At 39.6% G+C, this 23,212-nt stretch overlaps 1 protein-coding gene across 4 annotated transcripts in view; it reads left to right on the plus strand.

Moving 5' to 3' along the window:
- Window positions 1-1,882: 1,882 nt before the first annotated feature.
- The window catches only part of LOC110533846 (ectodysplasin-A), a 62,273-nt gene continuing 40,943 nt past the window's right edge, over window positions 1,883-23,212 (plus strand). For all 4 annotated transcript variants that reach the window (XM_021618387.2, XM_021618388.2, XM_021618389.2 and 1 more), the window contains exon 1: window positions 1,883-2,335. In XM_021618387.2, coding sequence (XP_021474062.1) covers window positions 2,030-2,335 — 306 coding nt within the window. In that variant the 5' untranslated portion in view covers window positions 1,883-2,029. The remainder of the gene's footprint in view (window positions 2,336-23,212) is intronic.

Genomic DNA, 23,212 nt, shown 5'->3' on the forward strand with positions numbered 1-23,212 from the left:
TTATTTCTTTCATCACATTCCCAGTGGGTCAGAAGTTTACATACACTCAGTTAGTATTTGGTAGCATTGCTTTAAATTGTTTAACTTGGATCAAACGTTTTGGGTAGCCTTCCACAAGCTTCCCATAATAAGTTGGGGGAATTTTGGCCCATTTCTCCTGACAGCAGGTTTGTAGGCCTCCTTGCTCGCACATGCTTTTTCAGTTCTGCCCACAAATATTCTATAGGATTGAGATCAGGGCTTTGTGATGGCCACTCCAATACCTTGACTTTGTTGTCCTTAAGCAGTTTTGCAACAACTTTGGAAGTATGCTTGGGGTCATTGACCATTTGGAAGACCCATTTGCGACCAAGCTTTAACTTCCTGACTGATGTCTTGAGATGTTCATCAGACCAGAGGACATTTCTCCAAAAAGTACAATTTTATTCATTTGACTTTAGCTAGCCCAGACAGATTCCCAATCTCATAATCGCATAACTAGCTACAAAGAATCCATTTCAGTCTATCAATCAAGTTAGAGTAGCTATATTAGCTGGCATGCCTGCTGGCAAGGTTGTTAGCCTTTTGAAAAGCAAGCAATTACTAAATGTATTGAATAAGACTCACATTCCTTTTCATATTTATCCCAGATTTTAGAAAAGATGCACAAAAAAAATACAATTTTAAATAAACAGTCAGGAAGATACAGAGAGCTCAAGAGGTATGCTTAGACATGCAAAAAAAAAAGTTGTATTTATTTATTTAAAGTTAAGCATCATGATTATTGCTCTCGATTACAGGAAAAAGATGCTTCAGGTGTTTGAAAAATTCTAAATTCTCCAACTTCCAGATGGTGTCCGGAACACCGGAACAGCCATCCTCATGTACTCTACTCTTGTGTCCCTTCAGATTTTGGGGGTGCATGATGCCCCTGATAACGCATTAAGGGCTCTATTCAATTCATATCGCGGAAGTTCAGCGTTACAGAGTGATTGAAATTTAAAGGCAATTTTCCCTCGTTAGTGCATTCACGGTAAATGTTGCATATGTCGGTACAATCGGAAATTGCCTTTACATTTATATTTTGCTTTCTGTAACACTTCAGTTATACAGATTGAATAGAGCTCTAAATTGTTGTATAAATACAAAATATCTGGCATATTCCCATTTGAACTTTGTTGTGCTTTTAAATGGTTGAATGCCCAGTGATAAACATTTAGATGACAACTAAACCAAAAATCTGACCTTTTTTTTTTACATTTAAAAAAAATGTGTATGACCCTTTTTTCGTGGTATCCAATTGTATCCAATTGTTAGTAGCTACTTATCTTGTCTCATCGCTACAACTCCCGTATGGGCTCGGGAGAGAAGAAGGTCGAAAGTCATGGGTCCTCCGATACACAACCCAACCAAGCCACACTGCTTCTTAACACAGCGCGCATCCAACCCGGAAGCCAGCCGCACCAATGTGTCGAAGGAAACACCGTGCACCTGGCGACCTTAGTTAGGGTGCGCTGCAAGAGACAAGGTTATCCCTACCGGAGACCACTGCGCCACCCATTGGAATTTTGTTGGACTTTTAGATGGTTCTTCTAAGGCATAGTGATAACACTTTAGGAATTCAACGAACTCTGTATGTCCTTTATGAGTGTGTAAATAAAGGTTGAAATCTCATTGATCAAGGTCTCAAGCAAATATGTTCCACATTTCAACATTGAAATGACGTGATGTGGCCAGTGATGGGTTGTTCTGGTTTTGGCTGATCCATCAAGCCACACGACCCGGACAGCATTCGTCGCTGTAGTTTTCAATGGAGTGGCACGTGATAGGCGCAGCCCAATCAGATACAAGAGGGGCGGATCTTTCGACAAGGATTGCTTTAAATTACGGTATCAGTGGGGGTTACTGTACCGTCCCCCTGCCTTGATGTGGATGGAGATAACTGTCGATGTGCGAACGTTTGAGCATCAGACAGCTCAGGTTAGGGCCATAGCATCATAGACAAAAGCCTAGTATGCTGAATTAGCAACGACTGAAAGAGTATTTAGACATGGCACCTAAATCTATGTCTGAAAAGTTTGCACACATAGAGGAGATTGACTTGAAAGAGACTACTTGCATTTGCAGGAAACATTGTAATAACTGTCAAATCTTCCTGGGATTCTTCGTCTTATCCCTTTCATTGCATCTAGTAACGCTTTTCTGTTATTTGGACCTGAGATCGGAGGTGAAACGCGAGATTCTCCAGAAGAACAGAGAGGAGACAGTGTCACCGGCCGCAGACGATATGAATGACCGATATTCTCCAGTATTCCAGCTGTTGGATATCAGCTACCCAACTGATCTACAGCCACAGGTAGGTTAATTATCGGCTCTTTAATAGCGTAATAACACTAAACATATATTAACATTTAGTAAGAATTCATATAAATACACATAAGAGGACCAAAGTGTAGCCCACACCAAATTATTTTCACTTGTGGGATGTTGAAACAACATGTGGCAATTTCTGTCAATTCCGATGAAAGGATGTGTATGATGAATATTTACTGCCATCAGTTAGAAACTTTAATTTGTCCTTGATCAGACACAATAATACAGTATACTGTATACTGTAGTGTTTCTCAGATAAGGACTACTTAGGCTTTGTTTTATTATGATACAGTCTAGTTGCATGTTGGCAGTATAGCTATACAGAGCATAGTTTCAGGTTGAGGTGCCCAATTGTTTATTGTTGCTTGAGATGGATAATGGTTAATAATGCTTTTGGTGAAAGTCTTTTTTCCAAAGTGGTTTAGCGAGGATTTGAATAGTGAGTGTATGGTTTAAGTGACCTGATGGTGCATGTTGAGACGAGCAGACATCTACAGTAGAGAATAATGCCTGCATGTCATCAGCATGTGGCACAGTAAGATTCCACACATCCCCTCCAAGAATGAACAACCCACTCTCACATTTTAATGCATTGGCATATTATAATGCCTTACAATTTCTTAATTGACTTCAGAAAAAACCTGTTGCCATTTGAGTTGTTACTGGAATCAAATCCTAAAAGGAGCTAAAGTTCTCTTGTCAGCTATTCTTTAAGCCTGTGGATTGACAGCATGGGAGAGAGAATGCTCCCACCTGTCTGAGACTGGGGTGTAAGATGGCTCTGCCAAATGTGCTTGGTTTAGAAAATATGGTCAGAAGCATGATCAGCCATGTTAAAAATACAGCTGCACAGAAACATCATGGCAGTAAAATGAGACTAAGTGGATGCCTTTCAATTACACATAAATTACACCAACAATTCTGCAACTTTAAGATCCATCTGGCCCTCATCTATGTTATAATCAGATGAGATGAGAAAAGTTTATTGGTTTGTTTGTGATCATGTCGCTCTGAATTCTCCAGAATCCACATTGTTGTCTTTGACCTTGCTACGAACTGCAAAAGTACTACACAGCACAACTGGTTGCTCATATCTAAAAAAAATCCTCCGCTTTTAAGTTCAGTCACTATGTTTTTTGTAGGTCTGTGGATGGTTTATTCATAGAGGTTTATTTAGAGATAAACACTTCAAAAATCCCAAATGAGATTGTAAATTAGCTAAAGCAGGTAAATGACCCCCCGCTTCATCATTTCAACTTCCCCAGGCATTGTGGCTTGTCTCCAGAGCTCAGTGTGAAATCTCTGGCTAGCAGAGTTAGCTCCACAAAAGATCCAGTGCCAACCCTCAACATCACTATTAAATCAAACTGTGTGCTCTGTTGGAGTATGAGATTTCTTACAGGATATTACCTTAATAGCAACATTGTGCATGCAATTAATAACATCCACACAATTACTCAACTCCATTAAAATGTATCTTTGTGGGAGAATGTACACATGGCTGTAAATGTTAATAGAGACAGGCAAATGTTTGAAGTGAGAGATCTTTAGAGATGATTTAGGCCCCATATTTGGAAATATCTGTGAAAGATGTGATTACGGATGTGTGTATTGTTTCTATTGTTTATTTGTCTGTAGTGTAAGTTGCATTGGGTCCTTATTATCATATATTCAAGCAAAGGCCCAACCTGAACCAAAGAACCATCCAGAGGGGATATGGTCAGGGTTCAATCTGAGGACTGTAGTTATAGAGGTTAGGGACTGTCGTTTTACATAATCTTTTATAATAATACCCACCACTGAAGCTCATAAAACATAAGTAAACATTCCTGATGGTGAACTGTAGATGTGTGGGTCAAGAACGATGTGCTTATTTTAGCTGTAGGTTTTAATAGAGTTATTTGGAATGATTTCAAAGGAACAGTGGGCCTCAGGCCATAGTTGTTACTGGGGACAGGTGTCAAGACTATTACAAGTTTTGTTCTGCTTGCAAGGGAGTTAGGAAAGAATGTTTGAATGACCTTAATTGTCAATTATGTTTGCCATGATATGCACCTGCATCTATTTAGATTAACTTGAGGGTGTAGCTAGTGGTTACACAGATGTTATTTTCTTTCTTATGGGAAGCTATCCATACAAACAAAACATTTTGTGCCTTTCGGTATGTTTAGAAAACAGAGGAGAGACTAAAAGTTACTGCTAACTAAAGAAATGAGTCAAGAAAGCTAAAATTGTTTCCTGTTGAGTATTATTTTGAAGGTGAAAGCTTTTTATATCATAAAGGGATTTACCTCTTGCATGAAACTGGACACAATAGCTCACGTTCATTGCTTCTCCCTCTTGGAGCTACTAATTAGATCGACCAAACAGTTTCTAACCTGAGTCATGACTTAAGACCGTGTTAGCCCACAGAGCTAAAGTCTAGGCAATGGTATTAGCCTTGGGAACTAAAGCAAGTCTCCAGGTCTCAGGCAAGGTTACTCATCATATCAGGGTATTTCACAGAACCACCACTGCAACACTTCAACCCCATTCAACCTCCTCCTTCTCTCCACCAGCAGCTAATATACTTCAACTGTATGTTCCAAATCACATGCAACTATTTTCGAATGAGACTAATATTGAGCAATCATATAGCAGTAAATGGATGGCTTTCCCTTAGAATTCTATTCAACATTTTGGGACAAAGTAGGCCCTCTATTTACACAAATGTAAATTCAGTACTTCCTAGTTCCATGTATCAAACAGTTATTTCAGTTAAATTAAAACCAGGAAAATCTGGAGAGTACCCTGCTGATTATAGACCCATAAATGTAATCAATTGTGACAATAAAATGATAACAAAGCTTATAAGCAATAGAATGGCTAAAGTCTTACCAGACTTGATACAGACTTGATACATATCAACCAAACAGGGTTTATTAAAAATAGACAAACAAATACAAGAACATGTTTCAGTGTAATACAACAAGCAAAAAAACAAGATATAGATTCATCAATAATGGCTGTTAAAGCCGAAGAGGCTTTTGACCGTCTTGAATGACATTTTCTATTCAAAACGTTGGAAGCTTTCAACTTTTCAGCTGAAATACATGTCATTCAAATATTGTATAAATGTCCTAAATATACACAAATAATACATTATCTCTGTGAAATTGCTTTAGAAAGGGACGCAAGACAGGGATGTCCCCTCTCCCCTCTCCCCCCTCCTGTTTACAGTGGCAGTTGAACCGCTTGCAGAAAGACAGGACCCAAACGTAACAGGTATCAGTATTGGTAAACATGAATATAAACTAAACTTATTTGTAGATAATCTCCTGATATACCTGTCCAATATTGAAGACTCAATGCCCCCTTTGCTAAAACTTATGACATATAGTTAAATGCATTAAAGAGGAACAATGGGTGCATATTGTCCCCAGAATCTTTGTGTTGATTTTCAAAGGATATATCTAAGAACATTAACAACTTCATAGTTAAGAACACTATAACAATATGGAAGAAAATTAAACTCTCACGCTGGTAAAAAAAAAAAAAAAAAAGGATTTTGGAGACAGGCGCAGGAATACACAATAGGGGTTTTGGATACACCCAAAACAAACGCGTATACACTGTGCTGAACCCAAACAAAAGAGCGAGGGTAAACCTTGTTGACTGACACGGGACGATACCGGTAATAAACCATAAACCACTTGGCATTTTTCCTATTTAGTTGCATTACATCCTGTGATAATGTAGGTTAATGTTGCTTAAGTTGACAGTGACAAGCGTTTGTACCACTTTAAGTACAATTCGGTACCTTTTTTTCTGAGACTGTTACCTAATTCCAATCAAATCAAATGCATTTATAAAGCCCTTCTTACATCAGCTGATATCTCAAAGTGCTGTACAGAAACCCAGCCTAAAACCCCAAACAGCAAGCAATGCAGGTGTAGAAGCACAGTGGCTAGGAAAAACTCCCTAGAAAGGCCAAAACCTAGGAAGAAACCTAGAGATGAACCAGGCTATGAGGGGTGGCCTCTTCTGGCTGTGCCGGGTGGAGATTATAACAGAACATGGCCAAGATGTTCAAATGTTCATAAATGACCAGCATGGTCAAATAATAATAATCACAGTAGTTGTCGAGGGTGCAACAAGTCGGCACTTCGGGAGTAAATGTCAGTTGGCTTTTCATAGCTGATCATTGAGAGTATCTCTACTGCTCCTGCTGTCTCTAGAAAGTTGAAAACAGCAGGTCTGGGACAGGTAGCACGTCCGGTGAACAGGTCAGGGTTCCATAGCCGCAGGCAGAACAGTTGAAACTGGAGCAGCAGCACGGCCAGGTGGACTGGGGACAGCAAGGAGTCATCATGCCAGGTAGTCCTGAGGCATGGTCCTAGGGCTCAGGTCCTCCGAGAGAGAGAGAGAGAGAGAAAGAAAGAAAGAATTAGAGATTAAATTCACACAGGACACAGGATAAGACAGGAGAAATACTCCAGATATAACAGACTGACCCTAGCCCCCCGACACAAACTACTGCAGCATAAATACTGGAGGCTGAGACAGGAGGGGTCAGGAGACACTGTGGCCCCATCCAATGATACCCCCGGACAGGGCCAAACAGGCAGGATATAACCCCACCCACTTTGCCAAAGCACAGCCCCACATCACTAGAGGGATATCTTCAACCACCAACTCACCATCCTGAGACAAGGCCGAGTATAGCCCGCAAAGACAGGAAGACCACATCAGCGACTCAATTCATTAAAATGTAACAAGTCTGAGCGGAAAGAGATTAGGAAGTGATTATACATGATTATACAGTTAAATAAAGGTTCAATAAAAATTATTGGGTAGCCTAGTGGTTAGAGCGTTGGACTAGTAATTGGAAGGTTGCAAGTTCAAACCCCCGAGCTGACAAGGTACAAATCTGTCGTTCTGCCCCTGAACAGGCAGTTAACCCACTGTTCCTAGGCCGTTATTGAAAATAAGAATTTGTTCTTAATTGACTTGCCTAGTTAAATAAAGGTAGAATGTCGTTCTGCCCCTGAACAGGCAGTTAACCCACTGTTCCTAGGCTGTTATTGAAAATAAGAATTTGTTCTTAATTGACTTGCCTAGTTAAATGAAGGTAAAATTAATTCTGAAAGGCCTTACTTTATGGATGTTAATATGTATGAGCCTCCCAAATTCTTAACATTATTATGGAGGTAATTGTTCAAAACAAAATGTATCTCATTCTCACAAGACCACCACCCTTCTATCCTCCCTCCACCTCCCTCAGATAGTGATCATTGCAACTTCCTGGGCCAATTTCTGGACCTACATCCAACCTAAGGCACTATACAGCATGTATTATAAACCTAAACTGCACTGTAATGTTTATTAGCGTATTAATTGCATTACCCATAGATGTTCATGTAATGCGAAACATTGAATGGCACCAACACTGATTATAAATGCTAAAGTTTATCTTTGATTAATATATATTTGCATCCATATAATAACAATGTACTGAAGCCAAAATGTAAATTATGAACACTGCTATTAGATCACTCAAATAAATAATATACATATTGTCTACATTTTCTCAGCATAGATCGTTTCAGTGGTTTGAGTTTGGAAAGAAACTACAGATGTAGGATCTTAAATTGAGCCAGTTTGCTACAGCAGGAAAATACTCATATAGCAACAGGAAATGTCAATTATTATGTGGATTATAATTAATGGACATTTTTGTAGGGATTCATAAAACCTTCTGAAAATCAATTCTGACATTTCTAAGTGGAAATTACCAACTTCAGAAGCCTTTTAAAACCCCAAATGCAGTACAAGTTAAACCTGTCCTGATCAAATTAAGATCCTACATCTGTATGAATAATAGAGGAGTAGTGAAAGCATGTTGTCAACCTTGCTGCAGAACAGATGTGGGGCCACATTTATGAAACATGTTTCATGTGGTTTTCTGGTTGCCCCAAATTGGAATTGTTTTAAAGCCACAACACACAGAAACTGTCCCAGGAGGAAGGGTAGGGTGAGCACTTGGAGGAAAAAATAGGGGGGGGGGGACGAGGTAGCAGGTGGAAAAACATATTTGCCAAATTACTGACAGGTGCTCCACAGCCTTGGTTAGAAGGTTCAAATAGAAAACACAGCATGGGGAATTGAACAAGCTTTCAGAATTTGGCGAAAAGCCACTCAAAGCAAGATGTGACCTTTTTAGCTACCTAGCACCAAGATGTTGGGATATTTGTTGGAATTCTCTTTGTGGATATTTATTTAAGTGTGAGAGCTACAATTTTTAGGTTCAATGTCAATTGATTGGTCGCTGTTCATACTGTAGTTTGGTACAGAAGAATGTTAAGCGAATTGAGCTAGACATATTGTGGGGTTTCATGATTGGTACTGATCTGAGCATGAATGTGTTACCTCAGCTGACTAATAGATCAGACTTTATTTAGCCTTTACATATGAGGTCATGTCAAGCTTGTTCAACACAGGAGATCAACATGCACCAGCTAGGACTTGACTTGAGATTTGATCATGGGTTCATGTTAGGGTTGAATCATTTCCCGGTATTTGACAAATATTCCACCCCGAGAATAAATCGCTTTTCTCCGGGTAACCCAGTATTTGCAGCCAAAACCGGAAGTGTCATTCTAAAGCATATATGTCTGGATTTGATTAGAGCTTTGATCGGCATGAAAATTCAAGCCTGATGCTACCTGAGCCTGATGAGGCATACATTAAATACATTTTATTAGCCCTACATTAAAGACATTTTATGATCCCAAGCCCAAAAAAAGCCCAAATGACTGTGCCGTTATCCAATACTGGTCTATGATCTATAGGCTATCGCACATTACGCCTGACAGAAAAACATAAAAGCCCAAACATGTAGCTATGCTCTCTTGGGTAAGTAAATTAAACAAGCTCCAATAGGCTAATCTTTTTGAGTGTGGACTGTAGCCAATTAGGGGAAATATATTATACTGTATTATATGGATTGGAATGACGAACCTCTCTCAAACAATGAAGCTGGGAGCGAACATGCGATGCTGGTGCAGGACATGCGGCCAACAAAGTTACAATTACAGGCTAGTGAATTTGATTTAAAATTTGACATGTAATATGTTCTATTTGACATTTTTATAATTAGTAGGCTGACGGAAATATAGGCTACCTCTCATAATATTTTCCCTAATGTCGTGCGACTGGTATTAGCCCACCGCCTTTCTCTCTCTATTGTTGCTTCTTTGCTTCCTTGCTTTCAACAGTTAACTGAAATAAGTTTCGTTTTCCTTAAATTCATAATTGTAATGACATGCTTGAATAATATAGGGTCTGAATAAATAACTACTATAGACAACCGCCGTCGCACCTTCTCTCTTCTTTCAAACTCCTGTGAGTTCTGTATGCTGCTGTATTTAACATTCAGCAAACAAGAGCGTGCATCCCTCTTCGAATAGTCTATTTGTATAAGAAATGCTTTAAAAGATGTCCAGCAAGCTATTTGTAGTCTAGCTTTTCCTGGGACAGTCAGAGCTAAGGGGCGTTTTTTTAAAGAAGAGAGGCTAGCGGAGCGCAGGTGCGTATTGCACAAGAGACCGAGGCTTTAAATTAGAAGCGTATGCATAACAAATCATTCATTAGCTAAATATAAGGCCAATACTGCATTTAATGTATTGCCTGAAAGAGGTAGGCAAGGACATATATATATATATATATATATATATATATATATATATATATATATATATATATATATATATATATATATATATATATTGTACAGGATTATGCCTATCTATTTTGGATTCAATTGGAATGGAATTGATAGAAAGACTGCGAGAGAGTGCTCGTGTGCGTACTAATTTAAAGCAACGATATTCGAGTGATAGGCCGTTTTAAAACTCTGCAGATGCAACTAAAAAAATGCATCTTTACAATGGAAAAATAGGGTGACCCCTAAAGCCAGATGGAGATGTGTAAATTAGACGTGCATTCAGTCCTTATATTACTGTAGCATAGGCTATGCTGCAGCAAATGTAGTCCTTCCTTTCACAAGAAAAAAGTTACCATGATGAGATAATACATGCATTGTATTTTGCGCTCCATACTGAGATGAGCTGTCTGTTCCCACCCTGGGCGTTGATGAGTGATCCTGCAGATAGCAGAGTAAGCCAAGGGCCTGTAGAGAAGCCAGATTTAGACTTCGCATGTCATTTAACAGTTCCATGTAACGTCATGCTGTTCATATGAATAATTGATTATAATTTACCGGTTTCTCTCAGTTATTTATACCAGGAAAGGGAGTGGGTTTGGGTGGTAAATCTCAGTAAACCGGTTGGAGCAATTCGACCCTAGTTCATGTTGAAAGTGATCAATCTGGAACGTTGTGTAATGATGACCTATGCTCACTTAATGCTTCTTTTTTTATATATAAATGAAGGCCCATGTTCTTAAGGCACTCATTCCTCTACTGTGTCTTTAATCCTTAAAAGCCTTTGCCTTCAAAATAATGTGTATTTTGGAGGGGGGAGGGTTACTTTTAATGAACCCTGTAAAATCTGGTATTAAAAACTGAAACTAAGAAAACACTGGGCCAACAAAAAGCATGATCCTCTGTTAAAGATGTTGAAAACATTCCAGGTTTTTATTTGAAACAACTAGATGATCATATGCAGTTAGACTGCCTTAAAATAATACAGAACAGTTAGAAAACATTTTGTCATCTCCAGAGTCTTCTTCTGTGAGGCTCTCTGATAAGAGTGATTTGGGAAAGCTAATTGATCTTTCAAAAACAAAAGTAGATGAAATTGTTATGAATGATTTGTCTCATGGACCAGGATTCTCTGAAAACCCAATGACATTCTCTTTCCCAAAAGTAAACATCCATAAATAAATATCTTATTTTGAGAAAAGTTCATGTTTTCCACAAATTGTATCTCTTGTCCTCTTTTGTCTTTTGATGTCAGAGACAGCGGATTATGACAGTGTCATTTGTGATGAGCCAGCATCTTCAATTCTCGCAGAGCAATGTCCAAAGGCCTTCGTGACTGCCTTACTGAAAGCAGCTGTGAGACATTACTGGGACTAGATGAGATAAGGCGTGTCTGAGACGTCCCAGGCCCTTTGTTGATATGCAAAGTGTTTGAAGTCAGTTTCAGTGCAGCTAGGCTTATGGGGAGAAAAAAAACAAACGTGTCATGTTGGAAAGCCTTATATTACTTATGTTTTACAGAGCACATCTCAGTTTGTCTTTCTTTGTGATTTAGTCCAATTTTAGAGAGCTATAAAACTAAATTACAGGGAACAGGGGGTTCCCTTTTTGATTTGTAGTATCTGCAGAAGGTACAAGAGCTTTGCTATAAAAGAGGAAGTTAAAGAACATACGAGAGACTATGCAGCATTGACATAGTGGAGGGCATATTCAGTGGCCATCTTGTGACCTACGCATATTCAGAAGTCAATAATTGACTTTTGACAGTGTTGGGAGATTTAATCAAATGTACATCTGCACCTGGGTCTACTTTGAAACTAATGAAGATGTAAATAAAGTGAAGGTTCCTAGATATGTTTGGATTTAAATTGCATGTAGCTGTGCGAACATGCAAGTGTTGTAATTGTTGTAGACCACACATTCTAAATTCTCTGAAACAAGTTGGCCTCATCACACAATGTTGTGGCTTTACTATGTGTGTGGCCGACTTTACAAGATGCCAGGATAAATAATCTGACTCATTATGAATTATGTCCTAATTGATGTAGACTATTCAAATGAGCTACAAGGAAATTAATTGATTCTTTACTAGATTACATACAGATGTTGCACTGAAGAATAATTTTATTTCAGGAAAAGCAAAGGCACAAATTTAAAAAATAATTTATATTACTTCAACAGATATGTTTTATCTTTTAAATCTCATCATCAATCAGATGATTTTCAAACGGACTCTCACCATGCATCGCCCTTGTAGGCTACTCTTCAACACGAATACAATATGCTAAGATTCTAATATTGTCTGATGTTACTTTCCTGTGCCAATTATTCTAAGCATTTTTCTATGATTGTATGATAAAATAATTAGTTCCCAGTTCGCAGGTAGGTGCGAGTGCACACTTGATGACAGTATGTCTTGCATATTGGATTGTGATATGGCAGCTGATATTAGTTGTTTAAATATATTGGGAGTTATCAAAGAGTTACTGCCAGTGACTGTGTTTTACCATTGATTCAGTTTGCCAACCTGCCAAAACATTGGCTTCTATAAAGCTGAAGCTTTTAGCTGCCAGTCACTATTCTGTGAGTAGGTGAAGGTGTAAATAGCCAGTACCTCTCAAAGTGTCAAGCTCTGGCTTTCTTTCTGGTTGTTGCTACCTGCTATTTCACCGTGATCAGCGTGGCAACTATAAACTCACACCATTGCGGTCATCCATGGCCAAGACTTAGAGTCTGCACGAGGATGACCAAATGACTTGGGATTAGTGATTAAAATAAAAAATCTGAGAGCCTCAAACTTGCATTAACATTTCTCCTGAGAGGTCAAGAATGTGGTGGTCTTGAACTGTATGTTTGGGGGCTTCAAGGTAAAAGCTGAAAGAGAACATGCTTTTCCCCTGGTATATTAATGTACTCTTAAACTCAGTGACACATAATCCTATTTTATTATTTCTGGCCTTATATACTAATTTATATTTGATTCTCCATGTAATATGTGAATTGGCTGTCTACATCCTAGAGTATTGCATGTCTATTTGATTTGATTTATTTCTTATCCACTTATTGGAGTGTTTTTTTATTAACTTCCCCCATGTGTATGAGTCCTTAAGCCCAAATTCAAAATCTGTTATCAAAACATCTCTAGAACAAAGTGCAGCTGATTGCCAATCCTGCAATTATTTGAGGTTTATTCCATTGCTTAGTCAATAAGGGAATTCTGGTTTCTGGCCTTTTGTGGGAACAATTGGAGCTTGGGAGTAGTTAGAATAACATTTTCGCAATATATATTTTCATAGTTTGAAGAAAGAGCCCAATGAGTCGTATGACAGACATCTTGGCTATTGTTTAAAGAGGCTAGATACTGTTTGTTGTGTTCAGACAGAGGAAAACCCAGTACTTAAGAACATTTCTTCTCATAACTCTAGCTGAAAGAGACCAGTCTTTGTTTGAAGTCTTCTTGGAGTGTGTTGACATGACCATAGTAACACTGATTCCCAAAGCAGCACTGGATGGTCTCGTTCAATCAGATTACAACAATGAAGGCTAGTCACTCACAACTTTCATAATGTCACAATTAAGACTTCCTAATGAAAACAATTTCAAGCTGGCCATAATGAACTGAACTGAAAAATATTGAGAATCACTATGAATTTTGTTTGGGGTAGAATCACAATGGACGAGATCCCAAATATTTACTGTGTGTGGTTCAGTAACTGTGAAGACCTCACACTAATCTGTCACATAGCTGGTTCATGTTTTAAAACGTTTTCATCAGGGGTTTGATCCAATACATTTTGTATGTAATTGTCAAGATTATTTTCCCTTCTTTTGAGGTTTTCTCATGGTTAGTTTCAGCTTTGACATTTTATTTAAAGCTAATTACAGTTAAAGTTCGAAGTTTACGTACACCTTAGCCAAATACATTTAAACTCAGTTTTGCACAATTCCTGACATTTAATCCTAGTAAAAAGTCCCTGTTTTAGGTGAGTTAAAATAACCACTTTATTTTGAGAATGTGAAATGTCAGAATAATAGTAGAGAGAATCATTTCTTTCAGCTTTTATTTCTTTCATCACATTCCCAGTGGGTCAGAAGTTTACATACACACAATTAGTATTTGGCAGCATTGCCTTTAAATTGTTTAACTTGGGTCAAACATTTCGGGTAGCCTTCCACAAGATTCCCACAATAAGGTGGGTGAATTTTGGCCCATTCCTCCTGACAGCTTGACAGAGCTGGTGTGAAATTGAGTCAGGTTTGTAGGCCTCCTTGCTCGCACATGCTTTTTCAGTTCTGCCCACAAATGTTCTTTAGGATGAGGTCAGGGCTTTGTGATGGCCACTCCAATACCTTGACTTTGTTGTCCTTAATCTCATTTTGCAAAACTTTGGAAGTATGCTTGGGATCATTGTCCCTTTGGAAGACCCATTTGCGACCAAGTTTTAACTGATGTCTTGAGATGTTGCTTCAATATATCCACCTAATTGTCCTTTCCTCATTATGCAATATATTTTGTGAAGTGCACCAGTCCCTCCTGCAACAAAGCACCCCCACAACATGATGCTGCCACCCCCATGCTTCACAGTTGGGATGGTGTTCTTCGGCTTGCAAGCCTCCCCCTTTTTCCTCCAAAGAAAACAAAGGTCATTATGGCCAAACAGTTTTTTGTTTCATCAGACCAGAGGATATTTCTCCAAAAGCACAATCTTTGTCCCCATGTGCAGTTGCGAACCGTAGTCTGGCTTTTTTATGGCTGTTTTGGAGCAGTGGCTTCTTCCTTGCTGAATAGCCTTTCAGGTTATGTCAATATAGGACTCGTTTTACTGTGGATGTAGATACGTTTGTACCTGTTTCATCCAGCATCTTCACAAGGTCCTTTGCTGTTGTTCTGGGATTGATTTGCACTTTTCGCACCAAAGTACGTTCATCTCTAGGAGACAGAACGTGTCTCCTTCCTGAGCGGTATGACGGCTGCGTGGTCCCATGGTGTTTATACTTGCGTACTATTGTTTGTACAGGGGAACTTGGTACCTTCAGGCGTTTGGAAATTGCTCCCAAGGATGAAACAGACTTGTGGAGGTCTACAATTTTTTGGGGAGGTCTTGGTTGATTTCTTTTGATTTTCCCATGATGTCAAGCAAAGAGGCACTGAGTTTGAAGGTAGGCCTTGAAATACATCCACAGGTACACCTCCAATTGACTCAAATGATGTCAATTAGCCTATCAGAAGCTTCTAAAGCCATGACATCATTTTCTGGAATTTTCCAAGCTGTTTAAAGGCACAGTCAACTTAGTATATGTAAACTTCTGACCCACTGGAATTGTGATACAGTGAATTATAATTGAAATAATCTGACTGTAAACAATTGTTAGAAAAATGACTTGTGTCATGCACAAAGTAGATGTCCTAACCAACTTCAAAACTATAGTTTGTTAACAAGAAATTTGTGGAGTGGTTGAAAAAACAAGTTTTAATGACTCCAACCTAAGTGTATGTAAACTTCCGACTTCAACTGTACCTTGGTTTGAAGAAGGCATAGCTGCTGGGTCTCAACCTAGTGCAGGCTCATGCCCCACATGCTTTTAGTCGAACCCTATTAATTTCCTATTACAAAAAATTGATGGCTTTTGAAAATTGTCGTGGCACAACAGTGTGTTTATTAAGTGTAACCATATCCTGTTTCTTGTAAAGAGGGCAAATCCGCAAGAGTCACAAACAGATACAGATGAGGTTTTCAAAGCTGTGGCTTTTGCTACTGCGATGACAAGGGAGTGTGTAGTTCCTCCACATTGGCCGGCATTGCAGTTGAACTGATGTGACAGAACAGACACAAAGAAGGGCTATCCCCATTATCTCACCTTGGCACTGCCACAGTCACACATAGCCTCCCATCAGACACTGTCTATCATGATGTCTATCTTCGATGACTTTTTCACACAGAAAAAATGGTAAAGTCCCCACTTTGCTTAAAAGAGGGGTTGGCGTGTGGTTTGAATTTGAGTTGGTCTTTGCAGGATTCTCTCATCGTAGTACAGTCTTTGTATTCTAACACTGCTAAACATATAATAGGGTAATGAACCCCATCCACCACCCCTGTGTTGCACAGGCCTCGGTGATGCATAGCTGTTATTTTGGGTAGGAATGCCAAAATATTTACTCATAGAGGCTTTCAGCACTCCGTGGTTCTCATTGTGAGGATAGTTTACTGCTCAAAATCTATTGTTTGATTTTAGAATCTCTTTTGCAGTAAATTACCAACATATCTGACTGTTTTAATCAAAGCTGTTTGGTTTTTGGAGGACAAAGATGTATTCATTGATTCTTGTTGTTTCTGACCAAGTGACTATTGGGCAATCGTTCATTGGCCAAAAGACTCCTTTCATATTGTTGGTAGGCTCCTGATATTGAGACCATCAGTAAACTAGAGATGCATCAGCCTTCATTTTGTTGAGAAATGTTGTGTCTCAGAAGGCCTGTTCAGTAAACTATTACTTCATATCAATATGATATTCATAAATATCTCAGTTTGTTAACATTTCTCATCACGTTGTGCACTGTTCCTCATGTTTCATCAACACAATGTCAAATATTCATGTGTTGGGACCAGATGGCAATAAACACTTGTGCAGCTGTAAATGTTTTACTACACACCTATTTGCACAGATGGCAGTATTAAACAATCCTGATTATGGGTTCAGGTGGATTGCTCTCTCCGTTGAACTCCAGGGGACTATCATTTGACTCTGTCATGAGTGATGCTTTAAATTAAATCATCATCATGTGCTATCTAGAACCTAAAAGGGTTCTTCGGCTGTCCCCATAGGAGAACCCTTTGAAGACCCTTTCTGGTTCCAGGCAGGACCTTTTCCACAGAGGGTACTACATGGACCCAAAAAGGGTTCTACCTGGAAACAAAAAAGGTTTTCCTATGGGGGCAGCCGAAGAACCACTTTGGATTCCTTTTTTCTAAGAGTGTGGGTAATGTCCCATACAATTCTTGATTGTCGAATACTGTTCTCTGACATTGTTGTTTAACACCCTATTCCTACTGTATGATAGTATTTTCTAGTGGCAAAAATGTACAATACTTTTTTGTTATTTTGCAAATTGTTGAGGAGAAGGATCACAGTTCGTAGTGGGTGAAATCTGTAGACTGCATATAATGGAGGATGGTTGGTTTTCTGTGCTGTGATGTAGACTAGCGTTGCAGTACAGCTGTGTACCATCTGGCCAGAGCTGCAGACTGGTGCAACATCTGGAGCTCTGTGGACAGACAAGCCTCTCTCTCTCTTTCCTCCACTGTACTTTATCTAGGCTAATACTGGGCTTGTGAGGTGAGTACATGTTCACGTCTGGTCAAGTGCTCTAGCTGTAGCCTCTCATCCAGTGTGAGCCTCGGTTGCTGATGACTGTCATTATGCCACTGAGCACACACCACCACCAGGTTCTCTTCTCTTATGAGTCCCTGGGGGATGGATATGATTGGCTGGATAAGAACTCTCATAAACTCAAGGTTAAAGGGTGGATTATGAATATAATGTTAAAAAGGAAAGCCATGAATAGAGCTTCTTAGACCATACCAAGTGAGGCCATGATGATCACATAATCAAATTGTGTTGGTCACATACACATATTTAGCAGATGTTATTGCGAGTCTAGCGAAATGCTTGTGTTCCTAGCTCCGATTAGTGCATTAATATCTAATCATTCTAATCATTCATAACAACATACACAATTTTACTAAAAGTAAAATAATGGAATTAAGAAATATATAAATATTAGGACGAGCAGTGTCGAGGTGGCATTGTCTAAAATACAGTACACATATGAAATTAGTAAAGCAATATGTAAACATTATTAAAGTGACTAGTGTTCCATTATTAAAGTGACCAGTGATTCCATGTTTATGTACAGTTGAAGTTGGAAGTTTACATAGCCAAATACATTTAAACTCAGTTTTTCACAATTTCTGACATTTAATCCTAGTAAAAATTCCCTGTATTAGGTCAGTTAGGATCACCACTTTATTTTAAGAATGTGAAATGTCAGAATACTAGTAGAGAAAATAATTTATTTAAGCTTTTATTTCTTTCATCACATTCCCAGTGTGTCAGACGTTTACATACACTCAATTAGTATTTGGTAGCATTGCCTTTAAATTGTTTAACTTGGGTCAAACGTTTCGGGTTTCCTTCCACAAGCTTCCCACAATAAGTTGGGTGAATTTTGGCACATTCCTCCTGACAGAGCTGGTGTAACTGAGTCAAGTTTGAAGGCCTCTTTTCTCGCACACGCTTTTCCAGTTCTATAGGATTGAGGTCAGGGCTTTGTGATGGCCACTCCAATACCTTGACTTTGTTGTCCTTAAGCCATTTTGCCACAACATTGGAAGTATGCTTGGGGTCATTGTCAATTTGGAAGACCAATTTGCGACCAAGCTTTAACTTCCTGACTGATGTCTTGAGCTGTTGCTTCAATATATCATAATTGTCCTTTCCTCATGATGCCATCTGTTTTGTGAAGTGCACCAGTGCCTTCTACAGCAAAGCACCACAACATTATGCTGCCAGCCCCGTGCTTCACGGTTGGGATGGTGTTCTTCGGCTTGCAAGCCTCCCCCTTTTTCCTCAAATCATAACGATGGTCATTATGGACAAGCAGTTCTATTTTTGTTTCATCAGACCAGAGGACATTTCTCCAAGATAAACAATCTTTGTCCCCATGTGCAGTTGCAAACCATAGTCTGGCTTTTTTATGGCGGTTTTGGAGCAGTGGCTTCTTCCTTGCTGAGCAGCCTTTCAGGTTATGTCGAGATTGGGCTTGCTTTTGTACCTGTTTCCTCCAGCATCTTCACAAGGTCCTTTGCTGTTGTTCTGGGATTGATTTGCACTTTTTGAACCAAAGTACGTTTATCTCTCAGAACGCGTCTCCGTCCTGAGCGGTATGATGGCTGGGTGTTCCTATGGTGTTTATAGTTGCATACTATTGTTTGTACAGATGAACGTGGTACCTTCAGGTACCTTCAGGCATTTGGAAATTGCTCCCAAGGATCAACCAGACTTGTGGAGCTCTACAATTTTTTTCTGAGGTCTTGGCTGATTTCTTTTGATTTTCCCATGATGTCAAGCAAAGAGGCACTGAGTTTGAAGGTAGGCCTTGAAATACATCCACAGGTACCCCTCCAATTGACTCAAATAATGTCAATTCGCTTATCAGAAGCTTCTAAAGCCATGACATCATTTTCTGGAATTTTCCAAGCTGTTTAAAGGCACAGTCAACTGAGTGTATGTAAACGTTTGACCCACTGGAGTTGTGATACAGTGAATTAATCTGTCTGTAAACAATTGTTGAAAAATTACTTGTGTCATGCACAAAGTAGATGTCCTAACTGACTTGCCAAAACTATAGTTTGTTAACAAGAAATTTGTCGGAGTGGTTGAAAAACAAGTTTTAATGACTCCGACTTCAAATGTATATAGGGCAGCAACCTCTAAGGTGCAGGGTTGAGTAACCGGGTGGTGACCGGCTAGTAACATCATTGTTCACATAAATCTCCGGTGTCACCTGGATTTTCTCCCTGTAGAGTTACAGAACCATGAGTCATCGTTAATGCTGCTGCGTGGAAACGTTGCGTGCTTTGCTTAACTTGGCAGGCTGTGTGAACAGGAATCTGCATACTATTAGAAATGGCTGGAGTCAGTGCATGATCTGGATGAAGGAGGAAAGAAGAACCATGTCCAAAGCTCTTCTGTGGTTCTTCTTTCAATGTCTCTGTGTTAGTCTGACCAGAATCACAATAACACTGATGCGATGCAAGATTCGGACAGTATGTGTGATTAAAGTAGTCTGGGGAATGCCCTTCAAGATAAGTGTCCATATATTTTACCATTGCTTTACCACTGATGTCTTATGGATAGTCTGACTTGTTGGGCCGATGCTGCACATGGTGAATCAATTGAATTGTATAGTACTTTTCACTTGATTTAAGAATGTTCAATATGTAGCGCCCAATACCCAACACATGGTGTTGTTTTCAGTTTGTGCAATACTGTAAACAGGGGAACAGTGCTCTCTACTCATGTAGACAGTAGACTCCACTTGAGCATCCTGTCTACACTATTGTTCTTTATGTGTCTTGTGGCATTCCTACTGATAGCTAGAGAGGTGATGAATACTGAAGTCTGTTGACTCCTAAGTACAAAGGCTCTAATATGCTGTATGTGGGACTTTCTCATTGTGCTTAAACTGTTCAATCTCCAGAGGCCTGTAACATGAGTGTAATTCTGACTTCATAGTGAAACAATCAGGAAGGCTCGTCTGGGCTGTACCATGACCGTTTCTGACATCTCAGTGGATCTGGTTGGTTGCCTGTGGTGCTGAAATGACATAGTGACACACATCATTGGATCTGGTTGGTTGCCTTTGGTGCTGAAATGACATAATGACTCACAAAAGCAGAAGATGTTGCATTGGTTTGTGTCCTGGAATTAATATAAAGAGTGTCACTCTCCTCAACCACAGTCACTTACTTATTGATGGGCTTACTCACCCATTCTCCATGGAAGTGACAAACTTCCCGAGAACACTCCACACCGGGGAATCCTTTTTGAGGCACTGTACTGTAGCTACTGCCAGCATGGTTACGATGATTGAGTCTCTGAGTACAAATGCATCTCAGTGCAACCCCTGATGCGCCTCCCTTCATGGCTCACTCCTCCTACTCCACCCTACACATAACTCATGATGCTCAGATATTTGTACACACCTTTCCAAAGTTATGGGTTAAAATTAAGTTTGAATAAGTTGAGATCTTTAATAGTGCCCATCCACAGTGTTTCTTGACTGAGTCAATACACCACTCTGTGTCTGTGCCAAATGCTATACAGTTTGCCAATAGGGCTTCCACGCATATTGGTTGTAGTATAACTGTTAGCTAATAACTAATAGTTACTAGACATGTCAAGTGATTTAAGTTCATTCCCTTTGAAATGTGATGTTTCATAGTCATATTGTAGATGTTTTATGAAATGTTTGAAATTACCTGAGCAATAGTGTGCCAGAAATGATTTCCTATGATTGACAGTTGGCTAACATGAGAGCACTTGGACAAGGGTGAATGCTGTTAACACTCAAACATTTGGCCTTACGTGGGTGGACCCAGTGCCCAGTTCAAACATGGGCCTCTGAGAAGGGTGTCTGTAGACTGGTTCATGTAAGGCAGTGGGCTTCAAGACATGTTTCATTCCCCTTCTTTACAACAGTCGTTAACATCTCCATGATCTCTACATATACAATAGATTCTGTGCAGTATAAACAATAGCAGTTGTGTTTATTATTTGAATCATTCATGCGGAAGGTCATGAAATGTTCCACGCATTCATTGCGGGTGTTTTTATGGGCTGTTCACAACATAATGACTAACTGCATTTTTCATGATATAAAAACACTACTCATGAAGACACACTTGGGTTTGTACGACAAGTGAAAATAAATATGAAGGCAGAGGAAGCTACTGTGAAACATGCCCACACATACAGGGTAATCACTCTACCTCTCAGTCCCAGTGTTCCAAGCAATGCTAAACATACTGGCCAAAGAAACATCTTTGTAATAAATTATGAACATGTTTTCCATTTATTTAACTCAAACTACCAACCATACAGTAGGCCTTCTACCTCTCCAAAAGCTTCTTATCAGAATCATCTTGTGGTGTCTAAACATTTGACCAAACACCAGCGTTGCTGAAAACGAGATCCTTCCTGATCCTATGCCAGCAATAACAAACAAGCAACCTTGCATACATATATTGTAATTTTTGAAAAATCTAGATGTCTTCAGTTTCCATGTATTATGAATGAGTAGAGCTGCTATCCAACATGTATCTGATAACTGAAATCTGTGGACCAGCATGGCACGCATAACAGATACAATATGAATCAATAGAGCAGTATCCCCGGGCTCTAGTGTTCCTCCCATGGCTCCTCTTCCCCAAAATCATTCCCAAAAGTGATAGCACTACCCGCTGTGCCAAAAATGCTTGACGTGTCACTGCAGGACTGAATTTAGGACGATTTTGGAATCAATCATGTGTTTTATTCCCATATGTACATATTTTTCCACTCCAATGTCACATAATCATTCAGTCTGACCCCTCATCAAAGTTACATGCTGTTTAGACAGAGGGGCAATACATTTTTCACACTGCACACACCAACATAAAGAGCAGAACAGTGTTAGCCTTCGTCAAGAATAAGACTCTGGGTGGTCTGTTTGCAGCAGTGAAGAGGAATAAGTCAAATCTCTCGTGTTTTTCTACCCACTCTGTCTCCGGTCCCCTCAGGGGTTGGCGTGTCTGAGTGGGCTGTGGGCTCCCTTTTGGGCTTGGCCCCTGAGCAGAACACGTATCTGACAAAGGAGCCTTTAAATCAAGCCCCAGACACAAGTGCATGACCCACTCTAGGGACAACACACAGTGGACATGCTGACTTGACCTCAGGCTCCAGATGTGGACTTGTTGTAACCTTATGATCCAGGCATCATTCAATGTCTTTCAATCAATGCAACATTTTCTCTCAGCTCATGGCAAAATGTGTAGAATTGTAGGAATGGGCTGTTTTCCCCAAAAAATCCCTTGCGTGGGGGACCCGCGAAACTGCGGTACACCACTGCTTTCAATCCTGATTCGTGCAGGGAAGAATATCAGACTAATTAAAGTTGTTATAAAAAAGATTTATGCTGAAATGATGTATGCATGCTTGCTTGCCAATGTAGGCACAGCAGGTCTGCATTTGTTTGATACTCTACGTGTTGCCAAACACAAAACCGAGGTTATAGCAGGCAGTGACTCATTGGAAACATGCCTACTCAGCTTGTCCCAGTATCAGGCATCATACGCAAACAAGTGCTAAACAAAGTATGGTAAACACCCCTTGTTATGCGAAGAGACCTTCCTGGTCTCTTGACTGTTTGGAGTTCAGTTGAGTACATCATTCCAGTCCCAGTTCCAGCTGCACTAGTAGAAACAGGGTCAAAGGTCTGTAAAAAAAAAAAAGTATGGTCCGCAGATCTCATTTGTTCTGAACAACCCTTTAACTGGAACAGAATATGGAAAAATATGACCATGGCATCCTGTAATCGGAACCATCAACTTATACTGT

The sequence above is a fragment of the Oncorhynchus mykiss genome, chromosome 10 (genome assembly GCF_013265735.2).
Source record: "Oncorhynchus mykiss isolate Arlee chromosome 10, USDA_OmykA_1.1, whole genome shotgun sequence".
In the NCBI taxonomy this organism is placed as follows: Eukaryota; Metazoa; Chordata; class Actinopteri; order Salmoniformes; family Salmonidae; genus Oncorhynchus; species Oncorhynchus mykiss.